Source organism: Nyctereutes procyonoides, unplaced genomic scaffold (genome assembly GCF_905146905.1).
Source record: "Nyctereutes procyonoides isolate TBG_1078 unplaced genomic scaffold, NYPRO_anot_genome, whole genome shotgun sequence".
NCBI classification, from domain to species: domain Eukaryota; kingdom Metazoa; phylum Chordata; class Mammalia; order Carnivora; family Canidae; genus Nyctereutes; species Nyctereutes procyonoides.
Genome location: NW_026575146.1, coordinates 68,524,868 through 68,551,574, shown reverse-complemented (window position 1 = coordinate 68,551,574; position 26,707 = coordinate 68,524,868). Strand labels below are relative to the sequence as shown.

At 42.3% G+C, this 26,707-nt stretch overlaps 1 protein-coding gene across 1 annotated transcript; it reads right to left on the bottom strand.

Moving 5' to 3' along the window:
- Positions 1-2,098: 2,098 nt before the first annotated feature.
- Positions 2,099-25,852, bottom strand: LOC129500061 (NACHT, LRR and PYD domains-containing protein 13-like). Its single transcript, XM_055310202.1, has 8 exons — positions 25,552-25,852; positions 14,936-16,523; positions 12,589-12,747; positions 10,989-11,156; positions 9,235-9,405; positions 5,149-5,319; positions 4,337-4,507; positions 2,099-2,273 (listed from the first exon to the last, which is right to left on the bottom strand). Exons 1-8 carry the CDS (start codon positions 25,850-25,852, stop codon positions 2,099-2,101), a joined length of 2,904 nt encoding a protein of 967 aa, XP_055166177.1.
- Positions 25,853-26,707: the final 855 nt, after the last annotated feature.

The window sequence follows — 26,707 nt, the reverse complement described above, 5'->3', positions numbered from 1 at the left end:
GACACAGGCAGAGGGAGAAGCAGGCTCCATGCACCGGGAGCCCGATGTGGGATTCAATCCCGGGTCTCCAGGATCGTGCCCTGGGCCAAAGGCAGGCGCTAAACCGCTGCGCCACCCAGGGATCCCGCCAGTTTTCATCTACAATGAATGACAAAAGTGCAGGAGGAAGAGAATGAAGTATTTCAAGGATCTGGGCTTCATGTATGTTTATGGTAGGGGAACATGGATGGAAAGAAGGATCATGGCAGGCAACTTACTAAAAGACTCCACTGGCTTTCATAAGACATGTTGGCTCTTAGAAGGCTTGGATTCCAAGTTCCATTATTTGACTTACTATTTCTGTGATCTGTTTTAAAGCATTCACTGTCAGTATCTTTCATTTTTCAATTCATCAAGGAAGAATGTCTCTGCCTGCAGGGCTCTGGTGAGGATTGAGACACACCATGAAGATTTTATAAGCTACAAAATGTAAAATAAAATGAATATCCAACTGTTCCTTAAGACTTGTGATAGCTGTTGTTTATTGAATAATAGGGCAAGGGAAAGAATTGTAATAAGCTCCTATCTTCATTCATATGTATTCCCATGCAGGATATTAATTTCACATTATATCCTGTGTAGGATCCATGTTCCTCTATTTTCAGGTGGGTAAAATACAACAGAGCCATGATCAAAGGTAGACACAAAGCCAAAATTTGCATACTGGGAGTGGTTCTGGATCTCCATCTGACTGGTTTATCCACAGAATAATGATGGAATTAGAGTCACATCTATCCCATCTCTTAACCTACCAGAAATGAGGCCTTAGGCTTTATCAAGGTACTTTTAAAAATATCCTTTGATTCTCAGATGTTAAGAAGATTCAATAAAGAAAAGATATTACACCAAGAAGGACAAAAGGAAATTTAAGGCAACACCAATGTAGGGTCTTGGGGGCAAATGTAGAGTTAGATTAGGATTATGGAGATTGGGTATTTAATATGCTACCTACAACAAATGGCAGAAAAACACTGAGGTAATAGTGCATTTGAACAGGAACACCTGAGCAATCTCCTGATGGTTCTAATCCAAGACCATCCCATGGTGAAGCATGGCATCTCCTCATTGGATCACCACCACCACTTGTCTTCAAGGTCATTGAAATCCCATTTACACTTGACTCTTAGAAAGGACCCCCTCTCCTGCAATTTCTCCAGCTCTGCCTTCACTAGGTCATACAACTCTTTCTTGAGCCTGCAAGAAATAGAGAGATAGAACACCCTTTAAAATGCATTACTTAGACCTGAAGTTGGTAATATAAGGTCCTGAATGTATAGCTTTTGATCAACTTCCCAAAGTAGGCAAAGTTCCTTGATATTGGAGACGATTTCTGCTAAAATGTGCCTAGTTGAAGGTCTCTCTCTTGGTGGTGGGGGGAACCCAACTGCTTGCGGCACCTGGGTGGCTCAGTGGTTGAACGTCTGCCTTCGGCTCAAGTTCTAATCCCAGGTTCTGGGATTGAGTCCCACATCAGGCTCCCCACAGGGAGCCAGTTTCTCCCTCTGCCTATGTCTCTGCTTCTCTCTCTCTCTCTCTCTCTCTCTCTCTCTCTCTCCTGAATGAATAAATTTTAAAAAAATACTACTTAGGTTTCTGACCTTATCTCCAGAATACTGAATAAGGTGGAGAGTATGCTAATTAAATGCTCTATTTCAATGCCTGGAAGGGGCAATACAGAGCTTGGTAGTCCAACCTCAGGGCCTTTACACATGCTACTCCAACTTCCTTACAACACTCTTCATTTCTTGTCACTGACTATGTTGCCCAGTATGTTCATCACTACCCACATGTGGCCATTTCAGTAATTCAAACTGAGGAAAGTCAAGAATTCAGTTCCTTGGTTGCACCAACCCTGTTTCAAGTGCCCAGTTACCACAGGCTGCTACTGACCACTCTACTGGACAGTAGTTACAGACTGTTTCCATCATTGCTAAAGGTTCTGCTGGCCAGCACTGCTTTAGCAAATTAAATGCAGAGTGAACTCAATGTTTGCTTTAAAACATTAGCCCATCCAGCCCCCTTCTCAGCTAGTGCTTCCCAGTATAAAAGTCCCTGGGGATTACCCAAGTTTCTGTAGTTTGCACATTGACTTTTTCAAGGCCTTCCACAGTATGCTGACTCCACTGGGCTCCAAGTCATTCTCCAAAAGGTTCAGGTTAACCAGGCTTTTACTGCTTGTGAGAACAGAGGAGAGATGCTGGCAGCAAGCAGGCGTCAGATTGCATTTCTCCAACCTAGGGGTGGGTGAGAAGGAAGTGTGAAAGATGGTCCTCTAAGACTGAGAAGTTAGAAATGAGACCAGATCTAGGAAAAAGTCTGTGGTTAAAGCAAACTGGCTTACAGTGGAGAGTTTACCACATATTGGACACTTTTCCAAATGCTTACACATAACTCATTAAATCCATATACCAGTCCTGTAAAAGGTAGCCAATATCAAACTCCATTTGCCAGATGAGGCAACAGAATGTTAGGCTGCCCAACTGTGAAAGAAACAATGCTCTTAAAAAGTGGATGTGAATTTACTTATAAGGTTCTTGAAAGAACTAAAATAAGATTACAGCCCCTTCCTTACATTTTCATTTTGTTTCTAAATTCCACAAAACAAAATCTGTATTCCTAGTAGCTAGTCAACCATATGTTCAAAGATGAAAATGACAAAGTGTTATATCAGTTTAAGGTAGTGGAAATTTCCACCTAAGTGTACAAAGAAACAGGACAAGTGTCTATACATGAAAATTTTGATACATAAAGAATAAAGGGAAAGAATAGGTTTCCTTAGGGTGGAAGAAGTTGGGTAGGATCCAGAGAATGCTTCAACGTAAAGGTACTATTTGGTGGACAGGGAGTGAATGACATAAGAAAAATGGGTTCTGGGACTCCTGGGTGGCTCAGTGGTTAAGCATCTACCTTCCACTCAGGGTCTGATCCTAGAGTCTGGGATCAAGTCCCACATCGAGCTCCCTGCATGGAGCCTGCGTCTCCCTCTGCTTATGTCTCTGCCCATGTCTGTCTGTCTGCCTATCTGTCTGTCTCACGAATAAATAAAATCTTTAAAAAAAAAAGAAAAAAAAAAGAAAAATGGGTTCCATCACACAAGTGTGTCCTGTCTCTGGTCTAGCACCACCTGCAGGGCTTTTACCACTATGTTATATATTGTTGACCTTGACCATATACCTTTAATAGTATTCCCTTGGTCATCTAGGCCAATGTTTCTCCATGAGCTGTGATCTTTTCCCTATAGGGAGACTAAGCAATGCCTGCAGAGTTGGGAGGTGCCATTGGCATCTGGGGGTGGAGGCCAGGGATGCTGCTCAGCATCATACAGTACACAGGAGAGCCCACTGCCAAGCATTACCCAGCCCAAGGTGTCAGTAATGCTGACCTTGAGAAACTCTGGTCTGATAATAAAGATGGGACCCTGTGAACCCAAATAAGACACTCAGGTGCCTGTCTGAAGGCTACAGCATTGGAGAATGAAACTGGATGAAAATGAACTGAATATTAGGCAGGGATTCATCATTAAAAAACAATACAATAATAAAAACAATACAATAACTGTTGCAAACATTTTATTCATTTCTAACATCCAGGGAGAGGCACCTAGAGAGTGAGGTCTTAAACCAGACCAGGATTCTTTTTAAGGCACAAACAGAACCCTGAATTACTTGCATAAATCTGTTTCTTCTTTACCCACAGGATAAAGAATACTGCACCTGAAGATACTTCTTAAAGGGCAAGGATGTGGTTTAAAAAAAAACCCAAAAACTACAACAACAAAAAACTCTGACTTATTTCACTTATGGGCATAATGTCCTCAAGGTCCATCCATTTAATGCAAATGGGAGGATTTCCACAAAGAAATACTGTATGATCTCTAAGCATTTTGTGAGTAGAATCACCACCCGTGTGAAAAATAGCTATCACATAAGCCACACTTAACCAAAACTCCTATTATTTTAGTCTAAACCATCTTAGTTAGCTGAACAAACACATCACCTTATGGTTAAAATCAGGCTTCTCCTTAGAAAAGACTCTGGGGCAGGAAACATGCTGCACCTGCCCCCTCCCTACGATCCCTTTGATTGAAACAAAGAATACTTACGATATACCCAGGAGGGAGTAACTGGAATGAACTGCTGTCTCTGAAGTTGAGCCTTATCATTAAGCAGAATAGATTTTTAACAAGAGAACTTTGCTGTTCCCCACCTTCTTGAATCCCCAGGTGACTGCATATTATTCCCTCCCAGTGCAAGAGTAGAGAGGGGGGCTTCCCGAAAAGAGAACAGCTTCAACTCACCCAAGTGTGTTCAATTCACAATTCGGATCCTGTAGAACCTCACACAGGTGTTTCACTCCATTATCCTGAACATCATTGTTCCTGATATCCAAAATCTTCATGTTATGATTATGCCTGAGGGCATTAGCAAGCTCCTGACATCCATCTGCTGTGAAAGAACAATCTGACAAACTACAAAATAAACATAAGGGGGGAAAGAATAACTCTTGAATCCTTAGACTTTGCTCTATGTACCTGAGCTGAGCCCATGCCACAGTCTTCTAAGGAAGAGAGAGATGCCAAAGCCAGACTTCTAATTCTGAACCCTGGGAAGAGGAGGGTGCTGGTCAGGAGGTCTGAGGACTCTATCTACTTCATAGAAAAGAAGTAGACAGAACAGCAATGCAGTTTCCACCCCATGTCATCTACAAGGAGCTTGCACCTTGCCTCTGGACTTCACCTTGTACATCTTTCCCCTTTGCTGATTTTTTGCTTTTTCTACTTTCACTGTAATAAATCACAGCCACAAATTTGACTGCATGCCAAGTTCTTGAAGTCCTCTATGAGTCAGTCATCAAACCCACAGGGTGGTCTTGGGAACACCCAACACATGTTGTGGTTGGTCCTTAGCAGTTATTCCAGTACCCCCACCCCCTACCATAGGCACCACCACCCATCCCCATCTACCTCCTCCAATAGAATCTGAAGTTCCTCTATGTGAGCAATCATGTCTACACCCAGGGCTCCAGCTCTACATGGAACTCAGGCATTTGCAAGTCAATTCACATGCTCTCTTCGCAACATCTGGAGGACAGAAAGGCAGTTGAACTCACTCCAGGTTCTGTAGGCTGCAGTCCGGATGACTCAGGGCCTTACACAGAAACTTCACTCCCTCATCTCTCAGCTTATTCCTCCTCAGGTTCAGATGTGTCAAACTCTTGTTCTTAAGGAGAGCGTCTGACAAGTACCTGCAACTGGGCGCACCAAGCTGGCAGAACCAGAGCCTATGGGGCAAGAGCCACAGAGACAGATGCTCAGGAAAGTATTCCAAATGGAGGCCCGTGGGGACACAAGCATCAGGCTCTGCCTCTGAATTCAACCATGGTGTCCCCCTTAGCCTCAGTCCAGAACATGCTGAGTATCTGTGTTACTTATCCTTTCCCAGATTTACGCAATGAGCACATCAAGAACATGCTGGTCATTAGTGGTTTAAAAAAATATAAGAAGCTTTTGCACAGCAAAGGATACAATCAACAAAACTAAAAGACAACCTACAGAATGGGAGAAGATATTTGCAAATGACCTATCAGATAAAGGGCTAGTTTCCAAGATCTATAAAGAACTTATTAAACTCAACACCAAAGAAACAAACAATCCAATCATGAAATGGGCCAAAGACATGAACAGAAATCTCACAGAGGAAGACATAGACATGGCCAACACGCACATGAGAAAATGCTCTGCATCACTGGCCATCAGGGAAATACAAATCAAAACCACAATGAGATACCACCTCACACCAGTGAGAATGGGGAAAATTAACAAGGCAGGAAACCACAAATGTTGGAGAGGATGCAGAGAAAAGGGAACCCTCCTGCACTGTTGGTGGGAATATGAAATGGTGCAGCCTCTCTGGAAAACTGGGTGGAGGTTCCTCAAAGAGTTAAAAATAGACCTGCCCTATGACCCAGCAATTGCACTGCTGGGGATTTACCCCAAAGATACAGATGAAATGAAACGCCGGGACACCTGCACCCCGATGTTTCTAGCAGCAATGTCCACAATAGCCAAACTGTGGAAGGAGCCTCGGTGTCCATCGAAAGATGAATGGATAAAGAAGATGTGGTCTATGTATACAATGGAATATTACTCAGCCATTAGAAATGACAAATACCCACCATTTGCTTTGACGTGGATGGAACTGGAGGGTATTATGCTGAGTGAAAGAAGTCAATCGGAGAAGGACAAACATTATATGTTCTCAGTCATTTGGGGAATATAAATAATAAAATAATAATAATATTAAATAATATATTAATATATATTAATATGTTATTAAAATAATATATTAATATATATTAATATGTTATTAAAATAATATATTAATATACATTAATATATTATTAAAATAATATAAATAATAGTGAAAGGGAATAGAAGGGAAGGGAGAAGAAATGGGTAGGAAATATCAGAAAGGGAGACAGAACATGAAGACTCCTAACTCTGGGAAATGAACTAGGGTTGGTGGAAGGGGAGGAGGGCAGGGGATGGGGGTGAATGGGTGACAGGTACTGAGGGGGGCACTTGACAGGATGAGCACTGGGTGTTATTCTGTATGTTGGCAAATTGAACACCAATTAAAAATAAATCTATTAACAAATAAATAAATAAATAAATAAATAAATAAATAAATAAATAAAGATTGGGGTGCCTTGTGGCTCAGTTGGGTAGGCTTCTGACTCTTGATTTCAGCTCAGGTCATGTTTTCAGGGTCTTAGGATTGAGCCCTGTGTTGGGCTCTGCTCCTAGCAGGGAGTCTGTTGAGGATTCTCTCTCTCTCCTTCCTTTGCCGCCCCTCCCCCGGCTTGCATTCTCTCAAATCTTTAAAAAAAATAATAACAGGATGATGGTCAAAATATATCAGGTTTCAGTAATGCAAGAAGAGCAAGTTCCGAAGATCTATCATACAGCATTGCACTTATAGTTAACAGTACAGTATTGTGTGCTTATAGTTCTCTAAGATTTAGAATTTTCTATGTATTTAAATTTTCTATCTTAAGTGATAGCACAAAAAAGTTTAATAATAAAAAAGGGGAAGGAGGAAACTTTGGAAGGGGACAGATACGTGTATGGCCTTAATGGTGGTGATGGTCTCATGGGTGTGTACTTCTCCCCTAACTTACCAACTTGTACTCGAAATACATAGGACTTCTCATGTGTCAAAAGTTTGATGCGAGTTTACTTATTTTTTTAAGTAAAAATAAAAAATAAATAGAAGGGAAAACATTTTAAATGACCTGGAGGCAGCTAGGAATGAACCTAAGGCTCTGGAACCAGTCAGACATGGGTTCAAATGCTGCTCAGCCATTACTAACTATTGTCAGACATGTTGCATTATTCCCTCCAGCCTTCATTTCTTGCTAAGCTGGAGATTATGATGGCCCATCACGGCACTATTGATGATCCCATGAGCCGTGACAGGCAGTGCTTGGGACAGTACTTGGCAAGTGTGCAATACAAGTTGTAGGAGATATGGAATATAAAGAGATTCTATCAGCATTAGATATATATAATAAATATGTATACCATATATATTATAGATCTAAAATATATAGGTGATAGGTTATATTTACATGTTATTGTATAACATGATTAAAGAGATTATATATAAGATATTTTATGTTATATATTAATGTATCTATATTAAATATCTAATTATATATTATATTGTTATAAGCATAATTATATATATTCTTAATATAACCTATAACTGTCATATTAGTTCATATTACATATGTATTAATTAGCTATTAATATTACAGTTTTTTGAGGCTCAGTGCTGAGTGAGTGCTAACCCTTGGGTCCCTAGCTCAGATTCTATGGTCTTTCACCATTTGCCCCCTTGGATGCACCTTTTATACTCACCTGAACAATATCCAATTCCAGGAAAATCCATCTCTTCATCTATTCCACACCTGCCCCAGAGAAGCACAGTGTAGCTAAAGTAGAAAACATCTACGAAATCACACTTGGCACCTACCACTACCAATAGACTCATCCTCACCTGGCAACCCCCTGGAGACCTACAGCCCTACATACACCTCCTCAGGTAACATCTCTATGTGGTTAATAGGCATCTCATGCTCCCATGTCCCAAACCAACCCCTCACACTCAAACCTCATCCTCCCCTGTCCTCCCCCATGTCAGAAAATGGCACCACCTTTGACCAGCTGCCAAGCCAATCACCTGGAGGTGTTTCAGTTCTTTCCTTCCTAAACTGCCACTAATTCGTCAGGGAGTCCCATTGCCCCTACCTTCAAGTATACTCCAAATCCTACCATCTCACTCTGGCCAATTTGCTCTCATCCTCTTGCCTGATTTACAGGCACTTGCTTCTGCTATTTTTTGCTTTCATTATAGTCCACCTTTCAACAGCAGTCTGGGTGATCTTTCAGAGTATGTCCCCATACAAACTCCAGTCCTCAGATGACATTTTTCCTCCAAACAAAATGGATTCCTTCCCGCCAGAGCATATTCCAGGCATCGTCCTTGTCTCCTCTCTAGCTTTATCATTGCCCATCACTCACGTTACCCCAGCCTTACTAGTGGTCTTGCTGTTCCTATGACACCCCAAACTCACTCCACCCTCAGATCCTCTGCCTTCCTCTTCCTTCCCTCTGCATGTGGCTTCTTTAATGTCTGGTGGCTTCAGTGTCACCTACTTGGATAGACTGGTGAGAGAAGACTACCAGGAAACCAACCCACTACTTCTTGTCTACTTATTCCACTTTGTTTTTCCTCCTAGCTGAACTACTAGTTTTTGATTTTGGGGATCTCACTCATACATCTACATCCTCCACACGGGCAAGAAGCTTGTCTGTCTTGTCTACCACCCCAACCTTGGTGCCCAACTCTGTGTCTGGAGATAGGAGCTCAGATGTTGTTTGACTAGATCATAATGTCCCAGTATCCTTGTTAAAACTGAGGTCCTTGGCACAACTTCCAGAGATTGATTCAACAAATCCCAAGGTGCTACTCAAAACCTGCATTTAGAATGATGCTTAGCACATGGAGTAATCACTCAATGCATGTTAGAACTTAATGATATAAATGGGTCCTGAATGAAGGACTTATTGTTTTCCTCCATGCCCACCCCCAAGGAGAGTCACTTCTAGAAATGGAGCCAAGAGGAACTTACACCAGTCTCTCTAAAGCACACTCAGGATGAGTCAGGGCAGCACAGAGGAGTCTCACACCATCATCTTGGAGTGGATTAAATCCCAGGCATAGTCGAGTTGTCCTCTGGGTGCTAGAGAGGTGCAGTGCCAGATCCTGATAGATGGCTGCTGACAGGTTGCATTTCTCCAGGCTGTGGAAGTTACAAGTGCAGGGTAAGCCTCAGCCATTCCCACTTTCTCTTTAACTCCCAGTCCCTTTAGCCACACATCTGGGACCGAAACATCATGAAAAGATTAAACTGGATAAGGAACAAAAGCTTTAAGAAGAAAGGGTGAAGTTTCTCAATATCAGCCCTACTGACTTTCGGGTTAGATCATTCTTTCTGGTGCTGGTGTGTGTGTGTGTGTGTGTGTGTGTGTGTGTGTGTGTGTGTGTGTGTGTGTGTGTAGGGGGAGTAGGGAGTCCTCCAGTGCATTGAAGGATATTGATCATACCTGGCTTCCACCTACTACATGCCAGTAGCATCCTCCTCTCCCAGTTGTGAGAGCCAAGTAAGTGTCCAGACATTGCCATATATCCCCTAGGGGACAAGATCACCCCCAGTTTAAAACCACTGAATTTTCCCTGCTCAGTGAGGAATCTGACTCTCCCTCTGCCCCCCACTCACAGTTGTGCTCTCTCTCCTCCTCCTCTCTCAAATAAATAAAATATTTTTTTTAAAAAATGGGGCACTTCAGTGGCTTAGTCAGTTAAGCTTCTGCTTCAGCTTAGATCATGATTTCAGGGTCCCGGGATTAAGTCCTGCATTGGGCTTCCTGCTCAGTGGGGAGTCTGCTTCTCCATCTGCCCCTCCTTGTTGCCCCCCAGCCCCGCTCATGTTCCCTCTTTCTCAAATAATCAATCCTTAATAATAAATTAATTAAAAATGAAACCACTAAGTTTAGGGAAGGCTGGCAACAAAACTCCCACAATTAAGGTGAGGGCAAAGCTGTCTTAAGGCAGAGCCCTAAGGAGTAAGGTGGAAAAGAATGAAAATAAAGAGTGTGTCATTGGGGGTAGGTAACTACAATAGGGGGATCCCCAAGTTCCCCCCAGAAATGCTCCCACTGCCACCCCACCCTGCCACTTAACCTTGCAAAGACACCATTTTGACAAGGCAAGAGGACTTACGACAGCTCCTTCAGGGAAGATGTTGACATCCCAGAGGGCCCCTGCAGACCCTTCACACCTGAGAGATCATTGTCCCCCAGGCTGAGAAAGCTCACACTTGAGTTCCTGCTGAGCTCCATAAAGAGATGACGACACACCAGAGGGGTAAGGCCACATGATTCCAACCTAACAAAGGGGCCCCAACACAGGCAGTTACTTCAGGGAAGAGGGGTCTTCATTTGGAGGCCTTTCTCCACAAAAGCTTATTTCTCCTTGTTCCTCATCCTTACCCCAGGCAGGATGGCCCCCACGTCTGTGCCACTCAGAGTGTGGTCCACGGTCTAGCACCACCTTGGAGCCTATTGGAAATGCTAGCTATCAGGCCCCCCAGCAGCACTGCTGGGTCTTAGGGCATGGATTCCAGGACCCTGCATTTTAACATGTGCCCTCAGATGGGTCTGGTAGACATTAAGTTTTGCAAAGCACTGCCCTGTACACACATACTTGTTCCCTTTGTTCCTTTTTCTCTACATCCCTCTTGCTGCCATGCTGAGTCCCATCTTCCCAAGGCATCACAAAGCTAGGGGTGATGTGGAGGACAGATCTGGAAAACCAGAGATTTACCACAGATACTGGAGGTTGCAGGCTGAATGCCTCAAGGTTTTAAAGATCATCGTGGACACAGGAACTCCCAAGTTGTTCGAGCTCAAGTTCAGATGGGTCAGCCTGTTGTTACCATGTAAGACAAGGACAAGCTCCTTCAGAATCTTCACAGGAGTTATTGATTTGCACCTGAGGAAGGGAGGAAGTGAGATGGCTGGCCTCATGAAGGGGAATGCTTCTTCTTCTTGACTTTCTACCACACACACACACACACGTACACACATGCACCGCCTCCCTCAAGGATATACATATATAAGGAATCCAAATATTGAAGCCCAGTTGGAAGTATTAACTCAGGAATCAATCCTCTCCCCCACCAAGTCTGCCATAAGAGACTCTGGAGCTGCCCACTATTCTAGGCAGGGGATGACCCCCCCACGCACGCGCACACACACACGCGCACACACACACGCACACACACACACACAGGATGGTCTGGTGAGAATATATCTCTCCTCTTGTTTTTTCTTAAATATGTTTCTCCTCATCTTTAGAACTAAGTGATAAGACCAAAATGGAGGGGAAAGAGGAAAAGATGAAAAAGTCATATCCTAATAAAGGATGTTTAAGGTTGCCTCCTGTGTGTTTGATCCCGTTCACAGAATACACTGAAGTTTGAGGACAGTCACTACTGGCAAATCTCTCTTAACTCACTGAATCAGTGCATGCATCTGGTTTTCAGAGTTCAAGGTAGTACTAAATTCCAGAGAAACAGTAGGAAGTTGGTGTGGACCCCAGAGCATCCAACCCAACACCTTCTCGAACTCCAAGAGTCACTCACTCTGTCCTCACTCAGGTAGCAGCTCTTCCCTGGCTGCTTATTCAAGCGCCACCTCTATTCTTCTCTACCTTTGAGTCAGATTTGGGACCCTGTGATCTCTATTTACATCATGTGAGAGGTTTCAGTCCAAAATGATGCTTTAGCTCCAATGAGTAGATATTTACTCAAATATTTTTGAGATAAGAGAGGCCCTTCTGCTAGCTCTATCAAAAAATGCAAAGCCTCCTCTTCCACACCCTGAGTGCCTTAACAATTTCCTCCTGCTTTGGGAAATCTCACTGTCTCGTACACTACTCTGGTCATTTAAGCTTGTTTCTCCAACACTGTAAGCTCTGTGAAGGCAAGAATTATCCATTCCGTTCACTGCTATAAGCTCAGAATGAATAAGAGATGCTCAATAAATATCCATTGAATGAACAAATGCTTCACCACAAACTACCCACCTTTCCTTAAGGCCCAACCCTTCATAGGGCTCCACATAAACTCTGGCTCTCCTCAAATGCTTTGTCCCAATCACATGCTACAAGTTTTCTGCTCCTTCATATTCAGCTCAAAATAGCAGTCTTATGGAAAAACTAGTTTGTCTACTTGTACCTCTCATGCAAGATCACTCATGACAGACTGCCAAGTCTTTGCCTAAACTCACACAAACACATTTATTTATTTTATTTTCCCAAGCTCCTGAGCTTACTTTCTGGAAAACAGATACTCACTGCAGCAATCAAGAGGAAAATGCCAGATTATTTTCCAATGGAACTTTTCAAAGTGTGTCACACTTACGTCAGTTTTTGGAGCTTACACCTTGGATTTCTCAGCTCATAACAGAGTTTCTTCATTGAAGAAGCATTAAGTTTGCTGTTACTCAGATCCAGCTCACTCACATGCCCATTGCAAAACACGGAGCAAATATCTTGCCACTGATAAATCTTGGAATGTGGCCTTGTTGTTTATGAGAGAAAGAAAGAAAGAAGGGTTACTAAAGTAACACCTAGAGGTGGTCTACAAGAGGCAAAAACTGTCCCAAAGGAAGTGTAGGCATTCACTGGCGTTCCAGGCAGGAAAATCATGGCCCCCAAAGTATAGTTCTTACAGTTCTGGATCTTTTATTCCAACAATCATCAACCATCCTTTTCAGAGGAAACAAACTGCATAAGCGAGGCCACGGGCAAGGTGGCCATTGGTATAATCCATAAGTTCAGACAAGACCTAAGATAAATTCAGAGCTGTGTTACCTATAATATGATTTAATCTCCATGCTCCAATTTGCTATCTCTAAATGTACATAATAAAACTTACCCTCAGACAGAACATGAGAGACTCCTTACTCTGGAAAATGAACAAGGGGTGGTGGAAAGGGAGGTGGGCGGGGGTGTGTGGCTGGGTGACGGGCACTGAGAGGGGCACTGATGGGATGAGCACTGGGTGTTATGCTATACATTGGCAAATTGAAATCCAATAAAAAAAGAAATAAATTTTAGAAAAAGGAAATGGGGTTTTAGGATATGTGGGGACTTTTACTTTTCATCTTATTTGTTTCTGTACCTTTTTAGTGCTGTGAATTTGTATTACCTTATCATTTTAAATCTGATTTTTAAGAGTTACTAAAAATAAAAAGTAATATGACCATTAAAAATAAATAAAACTTACCTTCATAGAATTTTGCAATTAAAATGGTTTATGCAAATATTTAGAACTTAGGTTTATTAGAAATTTGGAATTTCTTTAATGTAGTAGGCTCTCAATATTTACAAGAGTAAAAGAGCATCCAAATCATGAATTAGATTTTTTATCTCCAGTGAAGAAAGTAAAACAAAGAACACATTAAAATCATCTGAAGGATATAAAATTCTACATGGTGAGCCCAGAATTCTAGCATTGGGTAGAGCAATATTTCCAACCATGGTGTGCATGTATGTGTGTGTGTGTGTGTGTGTGTACACACATGCCACATATTCATATGTTTAACATCCCAGTTAATTCTGAGATACAACAGAATTAAAAACCACCAAGGAAAAGAAATACTATAGAGAAACAGACTGTCCTTAATATTGGAAGGTCTGTTATCAACTTTAGGGAAAACATGACATCTTCAGCTTTAGGATAATTGTGTGTAAGGTGAGGAATGGTGTTGATGGAGTATTAATCCTTACAATAAATGGTATTATCCTTTGGAAAACATTTGGTAGTAAGGACACATAACCCAAAGTGAATACTACCTAAATAAAGCCACTATTTAGGTTTTAGGGAATCTAAGACTGGACAAATAAATGACAGCCAATATATATTGAATATTTAGGGCTCCAGACCCCAAAACCAAACATCTTATGAATATTCCAATCTGGGCAAACACAGATTAATCTTCTCAAAATTTCTATTTGTACAACCAAAATTGAACTGGTATTTCTTGTAGGTCTGAGGGTCAAGCAAAGGATTTGGGAACACATAGCAACCTCTGTCTCATGAGAGGAGTTTAGAAAACACTCTTAGGGCCTAATATAGCTAGAACACTCAGATCTACTTATCTCCTAGACTGGAAGTCAACAGTATCAGCAATGGGAAAAGGTCATAGGGTAAGAACTAGAAGTAGTTTAAGTATTTTTGGGATTCCTCTTCCAGGAGGCAAAAGTACAAACTCTTCATAATAAACTTCAGGATTTAGTTGACACAATTGGACCCATCCCCACCCCAACTCATGCTCAAAGGAGGGGCAAGCATTTTGAGATCTGGAGCTCTGGAAGAGAGCTGAGCATTGATCTAGGCTAAGCTGCTTAGTGGCTATACTGACATAAGAAAATTCAGTTTTTATTCAGTTTTCTCATCTATGAGTGGCAGTAACACCCTACCCTCCATTCAATAATGGACATAGCTTCGGTAGAGATCTTAGCACAATGCCTGGCACATACACCTTCACTTTGCAGGACCTGAAATGGAAGCTCCACCTCAAAATAAATCAACTGAAGTACCTGGGGAATCCCTACAGGACACCTAAAGGGAAATAGTCTTCTAGGTTGGAATGACCTAGACTGTTTGGTCAATCATAACCAATGATAACATAACATATCCCCAGTTCTTCATGGAAGAACTCAGAGCCTGGAAAGATGGGAGGGAAATGGTTTGCATTACTCACTCCAGAGTTTCCACACTGAAAGTCAATTCCGTTTGAGGGATGGAACTGGTGACAGAAAGCCTTAGCTTACTTAAACTTCGACAGTGCTTTAGGCAAAATGAAGAAACTTGGAGTTGTTGATTCCCAAAAATATTGATGTCAGCTTCAAGGAGAGGACTCAAAATCTGCCTTACAAAGTTTTCCTCCTGAGTCTCATATAAGCATGAAAAAAAGTGTAGGAACTCAAAACGGTTAAGGACAATGTCATAACTTTTTAATTCCTCTGCCCATTCTAATAATTCATCCATTATCCTTTGACCCACTTTACAACACAAAGTATCTTCCAGTTCTTTTATTAGGCTTCTTTTTAAAAGGCCAAAGAAAAAAAGAGCCATCTGATTCCAATAGAAGTTTCTGTCAACCAAAGTGTCATTCAGTAGCACCCTCATCTCTTCATGCTTTGCAGGGCCACCAAAGGATCCTTTTGTCCCCCGAAGTACATAGAACATGGCCCCCAAAAACACCTGGAAACTCTGATGAGTGAAAGTAACACACTCCTCACAGTCATTTACCTTACGAAGAATATTCAACCTGAGGAGAGAACCAATGAGATGGGCTTCCAGGCACTTGTGTTTGAGGTCCTCTTTTGTAAATGTGAAGTTCCTAAACCACATCCCCTCTGCAGCCAGAGAGCATAGGGCACTCCACTGCTCTGGCCAGTTCTGCTCTGACAAACTCACCTCTGCTGTGGCAAACAAGCTGGAGAAAAAATGAACATACAGACTGGTGGTGGTCTGGGTGCTTATCTGGAAGTGAGGATTTCTTACCATCTGCCGTTTCAGGCAGGAACACACAGTCCAGCATACCAGTGGGGCAGAGCAGAAATAAAACAGAGTCTCATTTTTTCTTACCCAATACAAGACTTTCTTAGCTTTTTTTTGGTCACCAAAGTACCTGATGAAATATTCCTCCCGGTCTCCCTCTGTGAACCCTAAGATTTGTACAAACCATGGATTCAGTAACAACTTTTTAAGATCCTTGGTTCTATACTCCTTGGTTGTGATCAGTAAGGTAGCCATGGGAACCAATTCTTTCTTCAGCAAGTAGAACAGGATTCTGTTGACTGGGAGTTTCTGATACCAGTCTGTACATGGTGGGCTGTTGTCCAAGTTGGAAGGAATGTCCATTTCCTCAAAGCCATCAATGACAAACAGGAGCCTCTCAGGGTGACTCATGAGCTCTTCAATGGGGACCTGGGAGTCAGGCCAGTCCCAGGAAAGCAGGCCAGCAAACGTGGTATCCTTCATGTCTTTAACTTTATGGCAGCTGATAAAGAAAACATAGGAGAACCTCTGCTGAAAGAGATAGCCCTTTGCCCAATGCAGCATGGCCTTCATTGCCAGAGTGGTCTTCCCAACCCCTGCTATTCCCTCCAAGATGATTGTCTGTGGCTGGGCTCCAGTCCTGTTAGGATACAGGAGGCTCTTCAGTTCTTCATGTTCCTTCTCAGTTACATTGCGGAGATATATATGGTCTTCAGGCCACGGCATGTTGTCCCACATCATCAATATTTTAGCCTTCATCCTCTCTCTGTATCTTCTTCTGTGAACTAAAACAGAGAAGTGAGGCAAAAACAGAACAATGGTCAAAATGAATTTCAGCCTTAGGAATAGTAAGTTTTTAATATTAAACCTTGAGCAAGACAAACAAGTTCTACCTCTAAGAGTCTAGCTTTTGGGAGGAGCATGGTGGTAGAAAGTAGCAAAGATAGCAGAATAGTTTGAATATATACACAAATAAACACAGAATATGAGACTGAGAATGCCCTTTGAAGGGCAGAAGGGATCTGTAGAGCCTTCTGCAGGACAGTTAACACCAGGATTACAAGAAGCCGCCAGTCCAAGATGTAGAAAGAGAGGCTTTCAGGCAGAGTGAAGGGCTAATGTAAAGGCCCTGAGACAAAAGTAAGAACATTCTAGAGTACAGTGAACAAGGTACCCGACAGGGGCACTCAACTGTGGGGAGGGGCTGGTCACAAGTAGCTTTGTTCTAAAGGTCAAGAGATAATAAGCCCTAATCTACATTTTTAAAAGGTCACTGTTGCTTGGTGAGGGAGTTATGGTACAAGAAAGGAGGAAAGAACCCACTTATGAAGCTGCTTCTGTTTAAGTGAAAGTGGGTAGGTTTGGTCAAACAAATCCATTGATAACATAACAGCAACAACAATAGGTCCCTGGTTCTTTGTGGAAACACTTGAGTAGAGCTTGTGAAGAACTAGAGGATAGTATTTAAAAGAAGATGAAATCGACTTAATGTACATATTGAGAGTAGAACCGATAGGATTACTAATAATTTCTAATAACAAGGGTGTGGGGAATGCTAAGGAAAATAAAGTTGTACATGCATTCTGGTCTTGTGGCTTAAATATCTTGGTGGAGAGGATTCGATTCCTTTTACTACACACACACACACACACACACACACACACACACACACACACTTACTTCTGGTGGAAAGAGCAGGAGAGTAGGAATACCAAAGCCCCACCCTCGCATTTTCTTTAGGGCTGTGATGCTTTGTGGATACTTCAACTAATTTGAACCCCAGTTCCCTTGTGTATAAGTTCTAAATAAGCAGGAAAGAATGGAAAAACATTTTTTCTTTTACCTACCAGAGGAGAAATGTCATCTTCTGGAGGTGGGGTCCTTTCTGCTCAGATTATCAAAGGTCTCTGAAGGCTGGCATGCCTCAAATATTCAACCTTGCAGAGCTTTACCCCATCTCCAGACAAGAACTGTTGTTCTGGACTGACCTCAAGACTGGACCATTCAACCTTTAAGAAATGGATCTCATGGATTCAAAGAGTGACTCCTCTAGGACCTTCTTCCTAAGTACAAGGAAATCCATCTCCCCCTGCCCTTTGTTCCCTTCCATGCAGCAAGAATTGGAAAACATGTGAATCTAAACACAGGTGGCAGGGACACCTGGGTGGCTCAGTGGTTGAGCATTTGCCTTTGGCTCAGGGTGTGATCCCTGGATCTGGGAACAAGTCCCACATCAGGCTCCTTGCAAGGGGCCTGCTTCTCCTTCTGCCTGTGTCTCTGCCTCTCTTTCTCTGTGTCTTTCATGAATAAATAAAATCTTAAAAAAAAAAAAAAACTCAGGTGGCAGCTACAGCAGAGCTACCCTTCCTGTCTCTGCCTCGCCGCCATCTAGCCAAGAGAAGTCTTGCTATCCAGATGATATAAAGCAGAACATAAACACACACATGTAAATTCAAAAGAGAAAAACTGCATGACAGAGAATACTTGCCATCTATAGGACAGATTAAGAGGTCATTCATTTTCTTTTTTTTTTAAATTTTTTATTTATTTATGATAGGCACACAGTGAGAGAGAGAGAGAGAGGCAGAGACACAGGCAGAGGGAGAAGCAGGCTCCATGCACCAGGAGCCCGACGTGGGATTCGATCCCGGGTCTCCAGGATCGCGCCCTGGGCCAAAGGCAGGTGCTAAACCGCTGCGCCACCCAGGGATCCTGGTCATTCATTTTCTATGAGTAATGTGCCCTTACAAGTCAATAAAGAAGACAACAAGCCAAACTCCAATAAAAAAAATATGAAAAAAAAATTTAAAAAAATTAAAAAGAAAAAGAAGAGAGCAAGCACACACCCCCAAAAGAAGTAGAAGGGGAGAATAAATGGTTATTTTGCAAGAAATAAACAGGCTAAAAGCAATTACAGTTTTCAACTCACTCATAGAACAAATGCAAACCAAATATTAAATCAGAGCAGAATTTTTATCAAGTTGGCAAATATTTGAAAGAATCTGTGTTGGGGCACCTGGGTGGCTCAGTGGTTGAGCATCTGCCTTTGGCTCAGGGCGAGATCCTGGGGTCTGGCATCAAGTCCCACATCAGGCTTCCTGTGAGGAGTCTGCTTCTCCCTCTATGTCTTTGCCTCTCTCTATATATATATATCATGAATAAATAAAATCTTAAAGAAGAATCTGTCTTGATAGCAGGACGGCAAAACAAACATTCATAGTATCATTGGAGAAGTCATTTTATACAGCCTTTTAGAAGATCAATTTACCTTCAAAGCTTAGATTCTGCATGTGCTTTGATTCAGGAGTTCTAGCTTAGGCACATCTTCTACAGAAATACTTGCAGATGTACATAATGGGTCATGGATGTTTATAGAAGTACTGTTTAATATGCACACACCCAGAAGCCTAAATTTCTACCAACAGTGTAAGCTATATATAGGCCATACAATATATGATATGCCCATACAATGGTATATCAAGTAGCTATTAAAGAGTGAGGCTAATATGTTTGTACTGCTTTTTGTTTGATACAAACTGATATATAATCTAATTCATGAAGAAAAGCTGGAAGAACACCAAATTTTTAAGCTGGCTACCTTTATGGAATTGATAATATAGGAGATACTAAAATATTAAGCACACTGTACCATTTATATCTGCTTGTGCAATCACTTTATTCTAACCAAGAAACAGAGAACTTTGGGAACCAAAAACTGCTCCAGAAGTTGAAGAAAAATTTTAAAAGATATTATATTTGAAAAGGATATTAATAAGAAATACTGTTAAGAGTTTTGATACTAAAATTATTATTGGTGAAATAGACTTCACAGAAGGTATGATAGAAAGTTGAAGGGAGGGACGCCGGGGTGGCTCAGCAGTTGAGCATCTGCCTTTAGCTCAGGGCGTGATCCCAGGGTCCTGGGATCAGGTCCACATCAGGCTCCCCACGAGGAGCCTGCTTCTCCCTCTGCCTGTGTCTCTGCCTCTCTCTTTCATTAATAAATGGATAAATCTTAAAAAAAAAAAGTGGGGGAATCCCTGGGTGGCTCAGAGGTTTAGCATGCCTTGGGCCCAGGGCGTGATCCTGGAGTCCTGGGATCAAGTCCCGCATCAGTCTCCCTGCACGAAACCTGCTTCTCCCTCTGCCTGTGTCTCTGCCTCTGTGTCTCTCATTAATAAATAAAATCTTTTTTTATTTATTTATGATAGTCACAGAGAGAAAGAGAGAGAGAGGCAGAGACACAGGCAGAGGGAGAAGCAGGCTCCATGCACCGGGAGCCCGACGTGGGATTCGATCCCGGGTCTCCAGGATCGTGCCCTGGGCCAAAGGCAGGCGCCAAACCGCTGCGCCACCCAGGGATCCCCAAAATCTTTAAAAAAGAAAGGAAAGCAAAGAAAGCAAAGAAAAGGGGAGGGAGGGGAGAAAAGAAAAAAGAAAGAAAAGACGGGAACCTGGGTGGCTCAGTTGGTTAAGCATCTGCCTTCAGCTCAGGACATGATCCCAAGGTCCTGGGATTGAGCCCTGCATTGGGCTCCCTGCTTAGCTAGGAGTCTGCTTCTTCTCCCTCTGCCGCTCCCCCAGCTCGTGCTCTCTCACTCTTGTTTAAACAAACAAACAAACAAATAAATAAATAAATAAACAAACAAATAAATATTAAAGAAAAAGAAAGTTGAAGTAGGGATCCCTGGGTGGCGCAGCAGTTTGGCGCCTGCCTTTGGCCCAGGGCACGATCCTGGAGACCCGGGATCGAATCCCACATCGGGCTCCCGGTGCATGGAGCCTGCTTCTCCCTCTGCCTGTGTCTCTGCCTCTCTCTCTCTCTGTGTGTGACTATCATAAATAAATAAAAATTAAAAAAAGAAAAAGAAAGTTGAAGTAATCTTTTAAACAGTTTTAACAAAAACAGAGATGGTGGCATGGGATTAAAAAGTTACAACTGGGGGAAAGCAGAATGGGTAAAGAGGAGATACAAGCTTCCAGTTATGGAACGAATGAGTCACAGGAATAAAAGGCACAGCGTATAAATATAGTCAATGATATTGTAATAGTGATGTAATGGGACAGATGGCAGCTACACTTATGGTAAGCACAGCATAATGTATAAACCTTTGAATTGCTAAGTTGTACACCTGAAACCAATGTAACATGTCAACTATACCCAAGATAATTTAAAAAATAAATTTTGTAAAAAAAAAAAAAGTTATGATCTAATGTTAGTCCCAGGAAACACAATGCCTGATTAGAATTGCAGAAAAAGAACAGAGATGGAATAATTAATGCCAAAAAAATAATGCTGAATATTTGAGAGCAGAAAAGCATGTTTTTATAGTTAAATGTCCTGCTTAGTATCCATCCCAATTAAGAGGGTAAGGACCCAAGCCTAGTCACCCCATAACATTTCAGAACACAAGGGTGGAGGACCCCATAGGCTTTCATAGTGTAAGAGATAGGAATTTCTTACATTGTATATGACCTAAGTTATCAAGGTTTAGCCACACTGGGCACTAGATGACCAGAAAAATAGAGGGAGGGGCGCCTGGGTGGCTCAGTGGTTGAGCATCTGCCTTTGGCTCAGGTCATGATCCCAGGGTCCTGGGATTGAGTCCCGCATCAGGCTCCCCACAGGGAGCCTGCTTCTCCCTCTGCCTAGGTCTCTGCCTCTCTCTTTCATGAATGAATACAATCTTAAAAAAAAAAAAAGAAAAGAAAAGAAAAGAAAAAAAAAGAAACGGAAGGAGAAGCACTCTCAAACCAGACAATTATACCCATGCTGTTCATCACAGGCGCACTAGAGAAATTATCAGGCAAGCTCTCAAAGAGATTCCCTCATACTGACTTTTCTAAGTTATTATAAAGGGGGTACCTGAAACAGGGGAAAGGAAGACAGATGGAGGTAGGACCTAAGCAAAAGGGGGACGGCAACATTCGAGAGTAGAAAGTGAAATTTGAGATTAAATCAAGCGCAGGAGAGTCCATAGTCCCAGATAGGGAAGGATGTGCAGCTTCAGGAAACTGTCTAGAAATAGTGACAAGGGAGCTGATAGGTTCCTTGTTACATCCCATTGCATTACACTTCCCAACGAATTTGGAGATAATGATCACACAGAAAGTTTAAAAAGGAGTTAGCTCAAACAGGCAATGGATTTCCCCAAAAAAGATATGTGTAGGGGGCTGAACAGCGATACCCCACCACCACCACCAAAAATGAGATATGCCCACATCCTAATCCCCAGGACCTTGTATAACAAATGTAAGGACTCTGAGGAGAGGAACTTCTCCTGGATTGCCCTACATGTAGCCAAATGTATTCTTACAAGGGATAGAGTTCTGACACAAAACAGGAGGTGGCCATGTAACCACAGAGGCAGAAATTGGTGGGATACAGCCACAAGCCCAGGATTGTCATCAGAAGCCAGATAAACGAGGATGCTGCTCCCCACAAACCCTAGGAGAAAGCACGGCCCTGCTGATACCTTAATTTTGGACTAATCCAGAAACATTGAGGGAATAAACTTCTGTTATTTAAGCCACCCAGTTTGTGGAAATATATTATGGCAGCTCTAGAAAAGAGCATATAATCCTGATGTATTATGTGGCTCAGCATTGATTTATATCCAGGACACTGAAAATTGATTGCTCCATGAAAATAATTGGGGGAAGAGAGATATTTGCCTACCATGACAATTGATTGAAAAACCAAGAGGTTGCAGTGTTAATCCCTTTTGAGCATAGGAATAGTGAAAGTGGCAGCTTAGAGTGGCGTATAGTTGCTTCTACAGAACAGAACTCAAGAGTTGAGAAATGGATTGATGTTTTTCATTACAAGATTTAGGTTTCTATGATTCCTTCTGGATTATGCACTAGTACGAATATTGGAGAAAACCAAACCCGTTCCACAGCTGCACGTATAACTTTGTCAACATGGAAATCTCCAGCAGTCAACTGGTACCAAAAAAAAAAAGTTACCTATTAATGTAACAAAATCATAAAGTCCAGAAACAGACACTATAATCTAAGAACAGAGTAGAGTCAGAAATTATCCAGGTTACTGTAACTTATTATTCAACAAGCAGCAGTGGAAGAACAGGTTGGGAATGGTATAATTTCCTGAATGCTATAAACTGAAGAAAATTTCAGAGGTGGTGGCAGTTATAGATCCAATAAAAGGATGCCCCATCAAGCAATCTGTCTGTGATCACCATAAAGTATCATACAAACCTTTTTCTTCCTCTGGCACCTCTGCTTCTTCTTGGTTTGGATCTTGGGGTCCCAATGCCTGTTCCATCTCTGAAACAAACAGTGATGGTAGGATATTGAGATACCCAGGCTGAAAATGGCCAATGGTACTCTCTACAGAGCCAACTATCACTCTGACAAGCTTAAGACTGAAGAGACAAAGGAATCATGTCTTCAGCTCCATCAACTCAGGTGCTCTGAACCCAGCCATCCCCTGTCAGGAATGCTCTCTCCCCATACCCATATGGCTCACTGCTTGACCTCCAAGTCTTTGCTCAATTTTAGCTTGATGGTGCTAGGCAGTCCTGATTAATACTGTACCTGATCCCTACAGTACATACCCAAGACTCTCCCCACTCACCTTTCTCTCTTGCCATTGCATTTGTCACCTCCTAACACACCACGTAGTATAGGTATTTCTCACATTCAGTACCTCTCTTCCCACCCCACCCCCCACTGAAGGAGGGGCACAAATGACTAGCCTCTGTTTGCTTACTTATCCCAAGCATGTAGAACAGTGCCCAGCTCATAGAAGCCACTTTAATATTTCTGGATACCAGAATACTAGAGAAATAAAAGCACCAATTGGGTTCTAACTCAAGCCTCACCCTGTATGTTTCACAAAACCACTCTGAATATTCCATTCCTCATGAGCTACAAGGGCCCCTTCCAGGTCTAACTCACACAGCAATAATTCCTATTCCACTGCATAGTGCTTAGCTGCTATGAGCCAATGTCCTGTAAGAGATAATAACTCTAAAGGAGACATGGCTCTTAACATTTATAATTCCATTGGTTGTCAAGGTTTGCAGGACTTGATCTGCATAGCTAGCTGGATCCTGGGCTTCCTCCTCATGCCCCAAGCTCCTTTTATCTGTACACCAACTACATGGCACGTTGCATTCCTCTGTTGCACATAAACCCAGTGATGGGACCCCTCCAGATTACAGCTTTGCTGCCACAAACCATAGCTTAACACAGTAAATCGAAGGCTTTAGATGTAGCTGGGGCTGCCTGTCAAAAGAGCCAACATGACAGCCTAGAATTTAAGTCCAATTCCTTAAGAAAAAAGTTCCCAGTTCTGACTTCCCTTCATCTGTCTAGGAAAGTTTACTGAACTACAGATTTACCTACCCAAAGTCTGTTGAGGTAGTCCTAGGTAGGGTGGAAGGTACACGCAGTGAGAGGACAAAGACATTCTCAGTTGTGATACTACCTGAGATACTATCTGGCATTGTCCTCAAAGTAGCACCTGGAACCCAGAAAGAACTACCCTAAAGATAAATGAACATGTGAGAGCCTCTGGAGACCTGCTACCTGGATTCAAGTCACCTTGGGCAACTTGAGCTCTGGGTCCCCGTTTCCTTGTCTACAATACTGGAATAACAGGACCTCCTTCTTAGGAGTGCAGTTAAAGACTACATTCGAATGCATAGGAGTCATCAGGATCAATGCCTAGCTCTGAACAAGTACCAGCAAAAGTTAGGATGATTTTCCCCAGGTCTTAGAGACAACTGGTTCAGCCATAAAGTCACATATACACTCCTAAGGCTCACCAGATAAAAACCACATGGGTCTTTATTTTATAGGAAAATGGATCGGTGATACATTAAAAAAAATGATGGAAACAAAACCAGTAGCACAGTTTTACCCTTATTCACTGGTTATGAAACACATCACCATCACAATACTACACAATACAACGGCACACCAGGTAGGTAGCTAACTACTGCAACGCCACCATAAACAGCATGCACTTTACTTTTTAAAAATATTTTTAAAGGTCTGATGCTTGCTTGTGGATGTGGGAAGGGTTATAGCTTGTGAGGTTTTATAAAGTGGAAGGAGAGGGATCTAAAATTAGTACATTTTGGGTGGGTGTGGCTCACGCTAGAGTAGCTGGTAGATGTTTGAGGTATGTATGTGCATGTGTGCATTTTGTATATTCCTTCATGGCTTGGCTCAGCTGGGTTCAGTTTTGTTGGCATTTCCCTAGTGTTTCCCTTGTAGGAAAAAAAAATCCTACATAAGCAAACATGAAACTCCTGTTATACTCAAATTACTAATACTACAGTCACATTGGAAGAAATGCACTGTACTTTTTTTAAAAAAGATTTTATTTATTCATGAGAGACAGAGAGAGAGAGAGGCAGAGACATAGGCAGAGGGAGAAGCAGGCTCCCTGTGGGGAGCCTGATGCAGGACTCAATCCTGGGACTCCAGGATCACGCCCTGGGCCAAAGGCAGGCGCTAAACTGCTGAGCTATCCAGGGATCCCCGCACTGTACTTTCAAAAGATGATCTGCAACACAACTGAGTGTACCTCTTAGTTTCCTGTTTTTGCTTTGGGTCACCATTCCTTCCCAGGATGGAACTCCAAATCTTTGTAGCCTTTATACCTTTACCTTAAACTTTCATAGCCCACCAGGGAGATTCTTTTTTAGGTATAGCTAGCAATTTGGTATGACTCCATAAAAATCCAGCAGCAATCTCTTTGCTCCTATGAGCTCCAGGCAGATGCTTCTTTGTGCCCCCATTCATCTGTCCATCCATCCCTCATGTGGACCCACTCACCATTCATCGTTGCTCTAATTTCCATACACAACGAAGTCAGGTTCATGTTCTCAAAGATGCTGAGAGTCACTTCCCACATCTGTTTTTCTGAAAAGTATTCACTCAACAGACATAGCAGATTAATGGGATCAATGGCTTTCAAGTTTGCCCAGGGGATCTTCTGGAAGTTCTCAAGCAGCAGCTGTGGGGACTGGAGACACAGCTTGAATTCCTCCAGCTGAGACTGATCCAGGCCCATCAAGTAAGACAGAAGCTTGTCATAGGAACCATTGTCAACATAAATGTTCGCAGAGGAGCTCATCTTGCTCAACACACAAGATTTCTAAGCTTTGCCCAAGAACTGTCACATCCACAAAACAGAGCCTGTAGAGAATAGAGTTGAAACCATAAGCCAGATTTCACCTCCTCCAAAAGAAACCTACATCCTTTTTCTACTTTCTCCCATAGCACTTCCTGCTACCTGTGTTTGTATACTTCTCTATCTCTCAACGCTGCAAGAGTGTAAACTCCCTTGGGACACATGGTCTGTTGTGGGCTGCATCTGGCACACAGGACAGAATAGGAGATACTGAACACTTACTCTACACTATGATCCATCACCCTCGTTTCATTCTCTAAAACACCAGTGACACAATTATCACCAGTGACATGCCAATTATCTCTATTGTATAAAAGTAAAAATGAAATGACATCTTTAGATTACTATAAAGAAAAGAAACCCCACACTGCCATCTAGATTAGATGTCCAATGAAAATATCATTTAAAAATGAAGGCAAAGGGGGCACCTGGGTGGCTCAGTGGTTGAGCATCTGCCTTTAGCTCAGGTCATGATCCCAGGGTCCTGGGATTGAGCCCCATATCAGGCTCTCTGCTCAGTGGAGAGCCTGCTTTTCCCTCTCCCCACTGCTCCACATGCTTGTACTCTCTTTGTCAAATTAATGAAGTCTTTTTTTAAAAAAAATTAAGGTAAAATACAGACTCTTAACTATTGAGAACAGCTGATAGTGACCAGAAGGGAGATGTGTGGGGAATGGGGAAAACAGGTGATGGGGATGAAGGACACTCATTGTGATGAGCACCAGGTGATGTAGGGAAGTGTTGTATGACTAATATAGATCTGAAACTATTATTACTGTATATTAATTGGAATTTGAA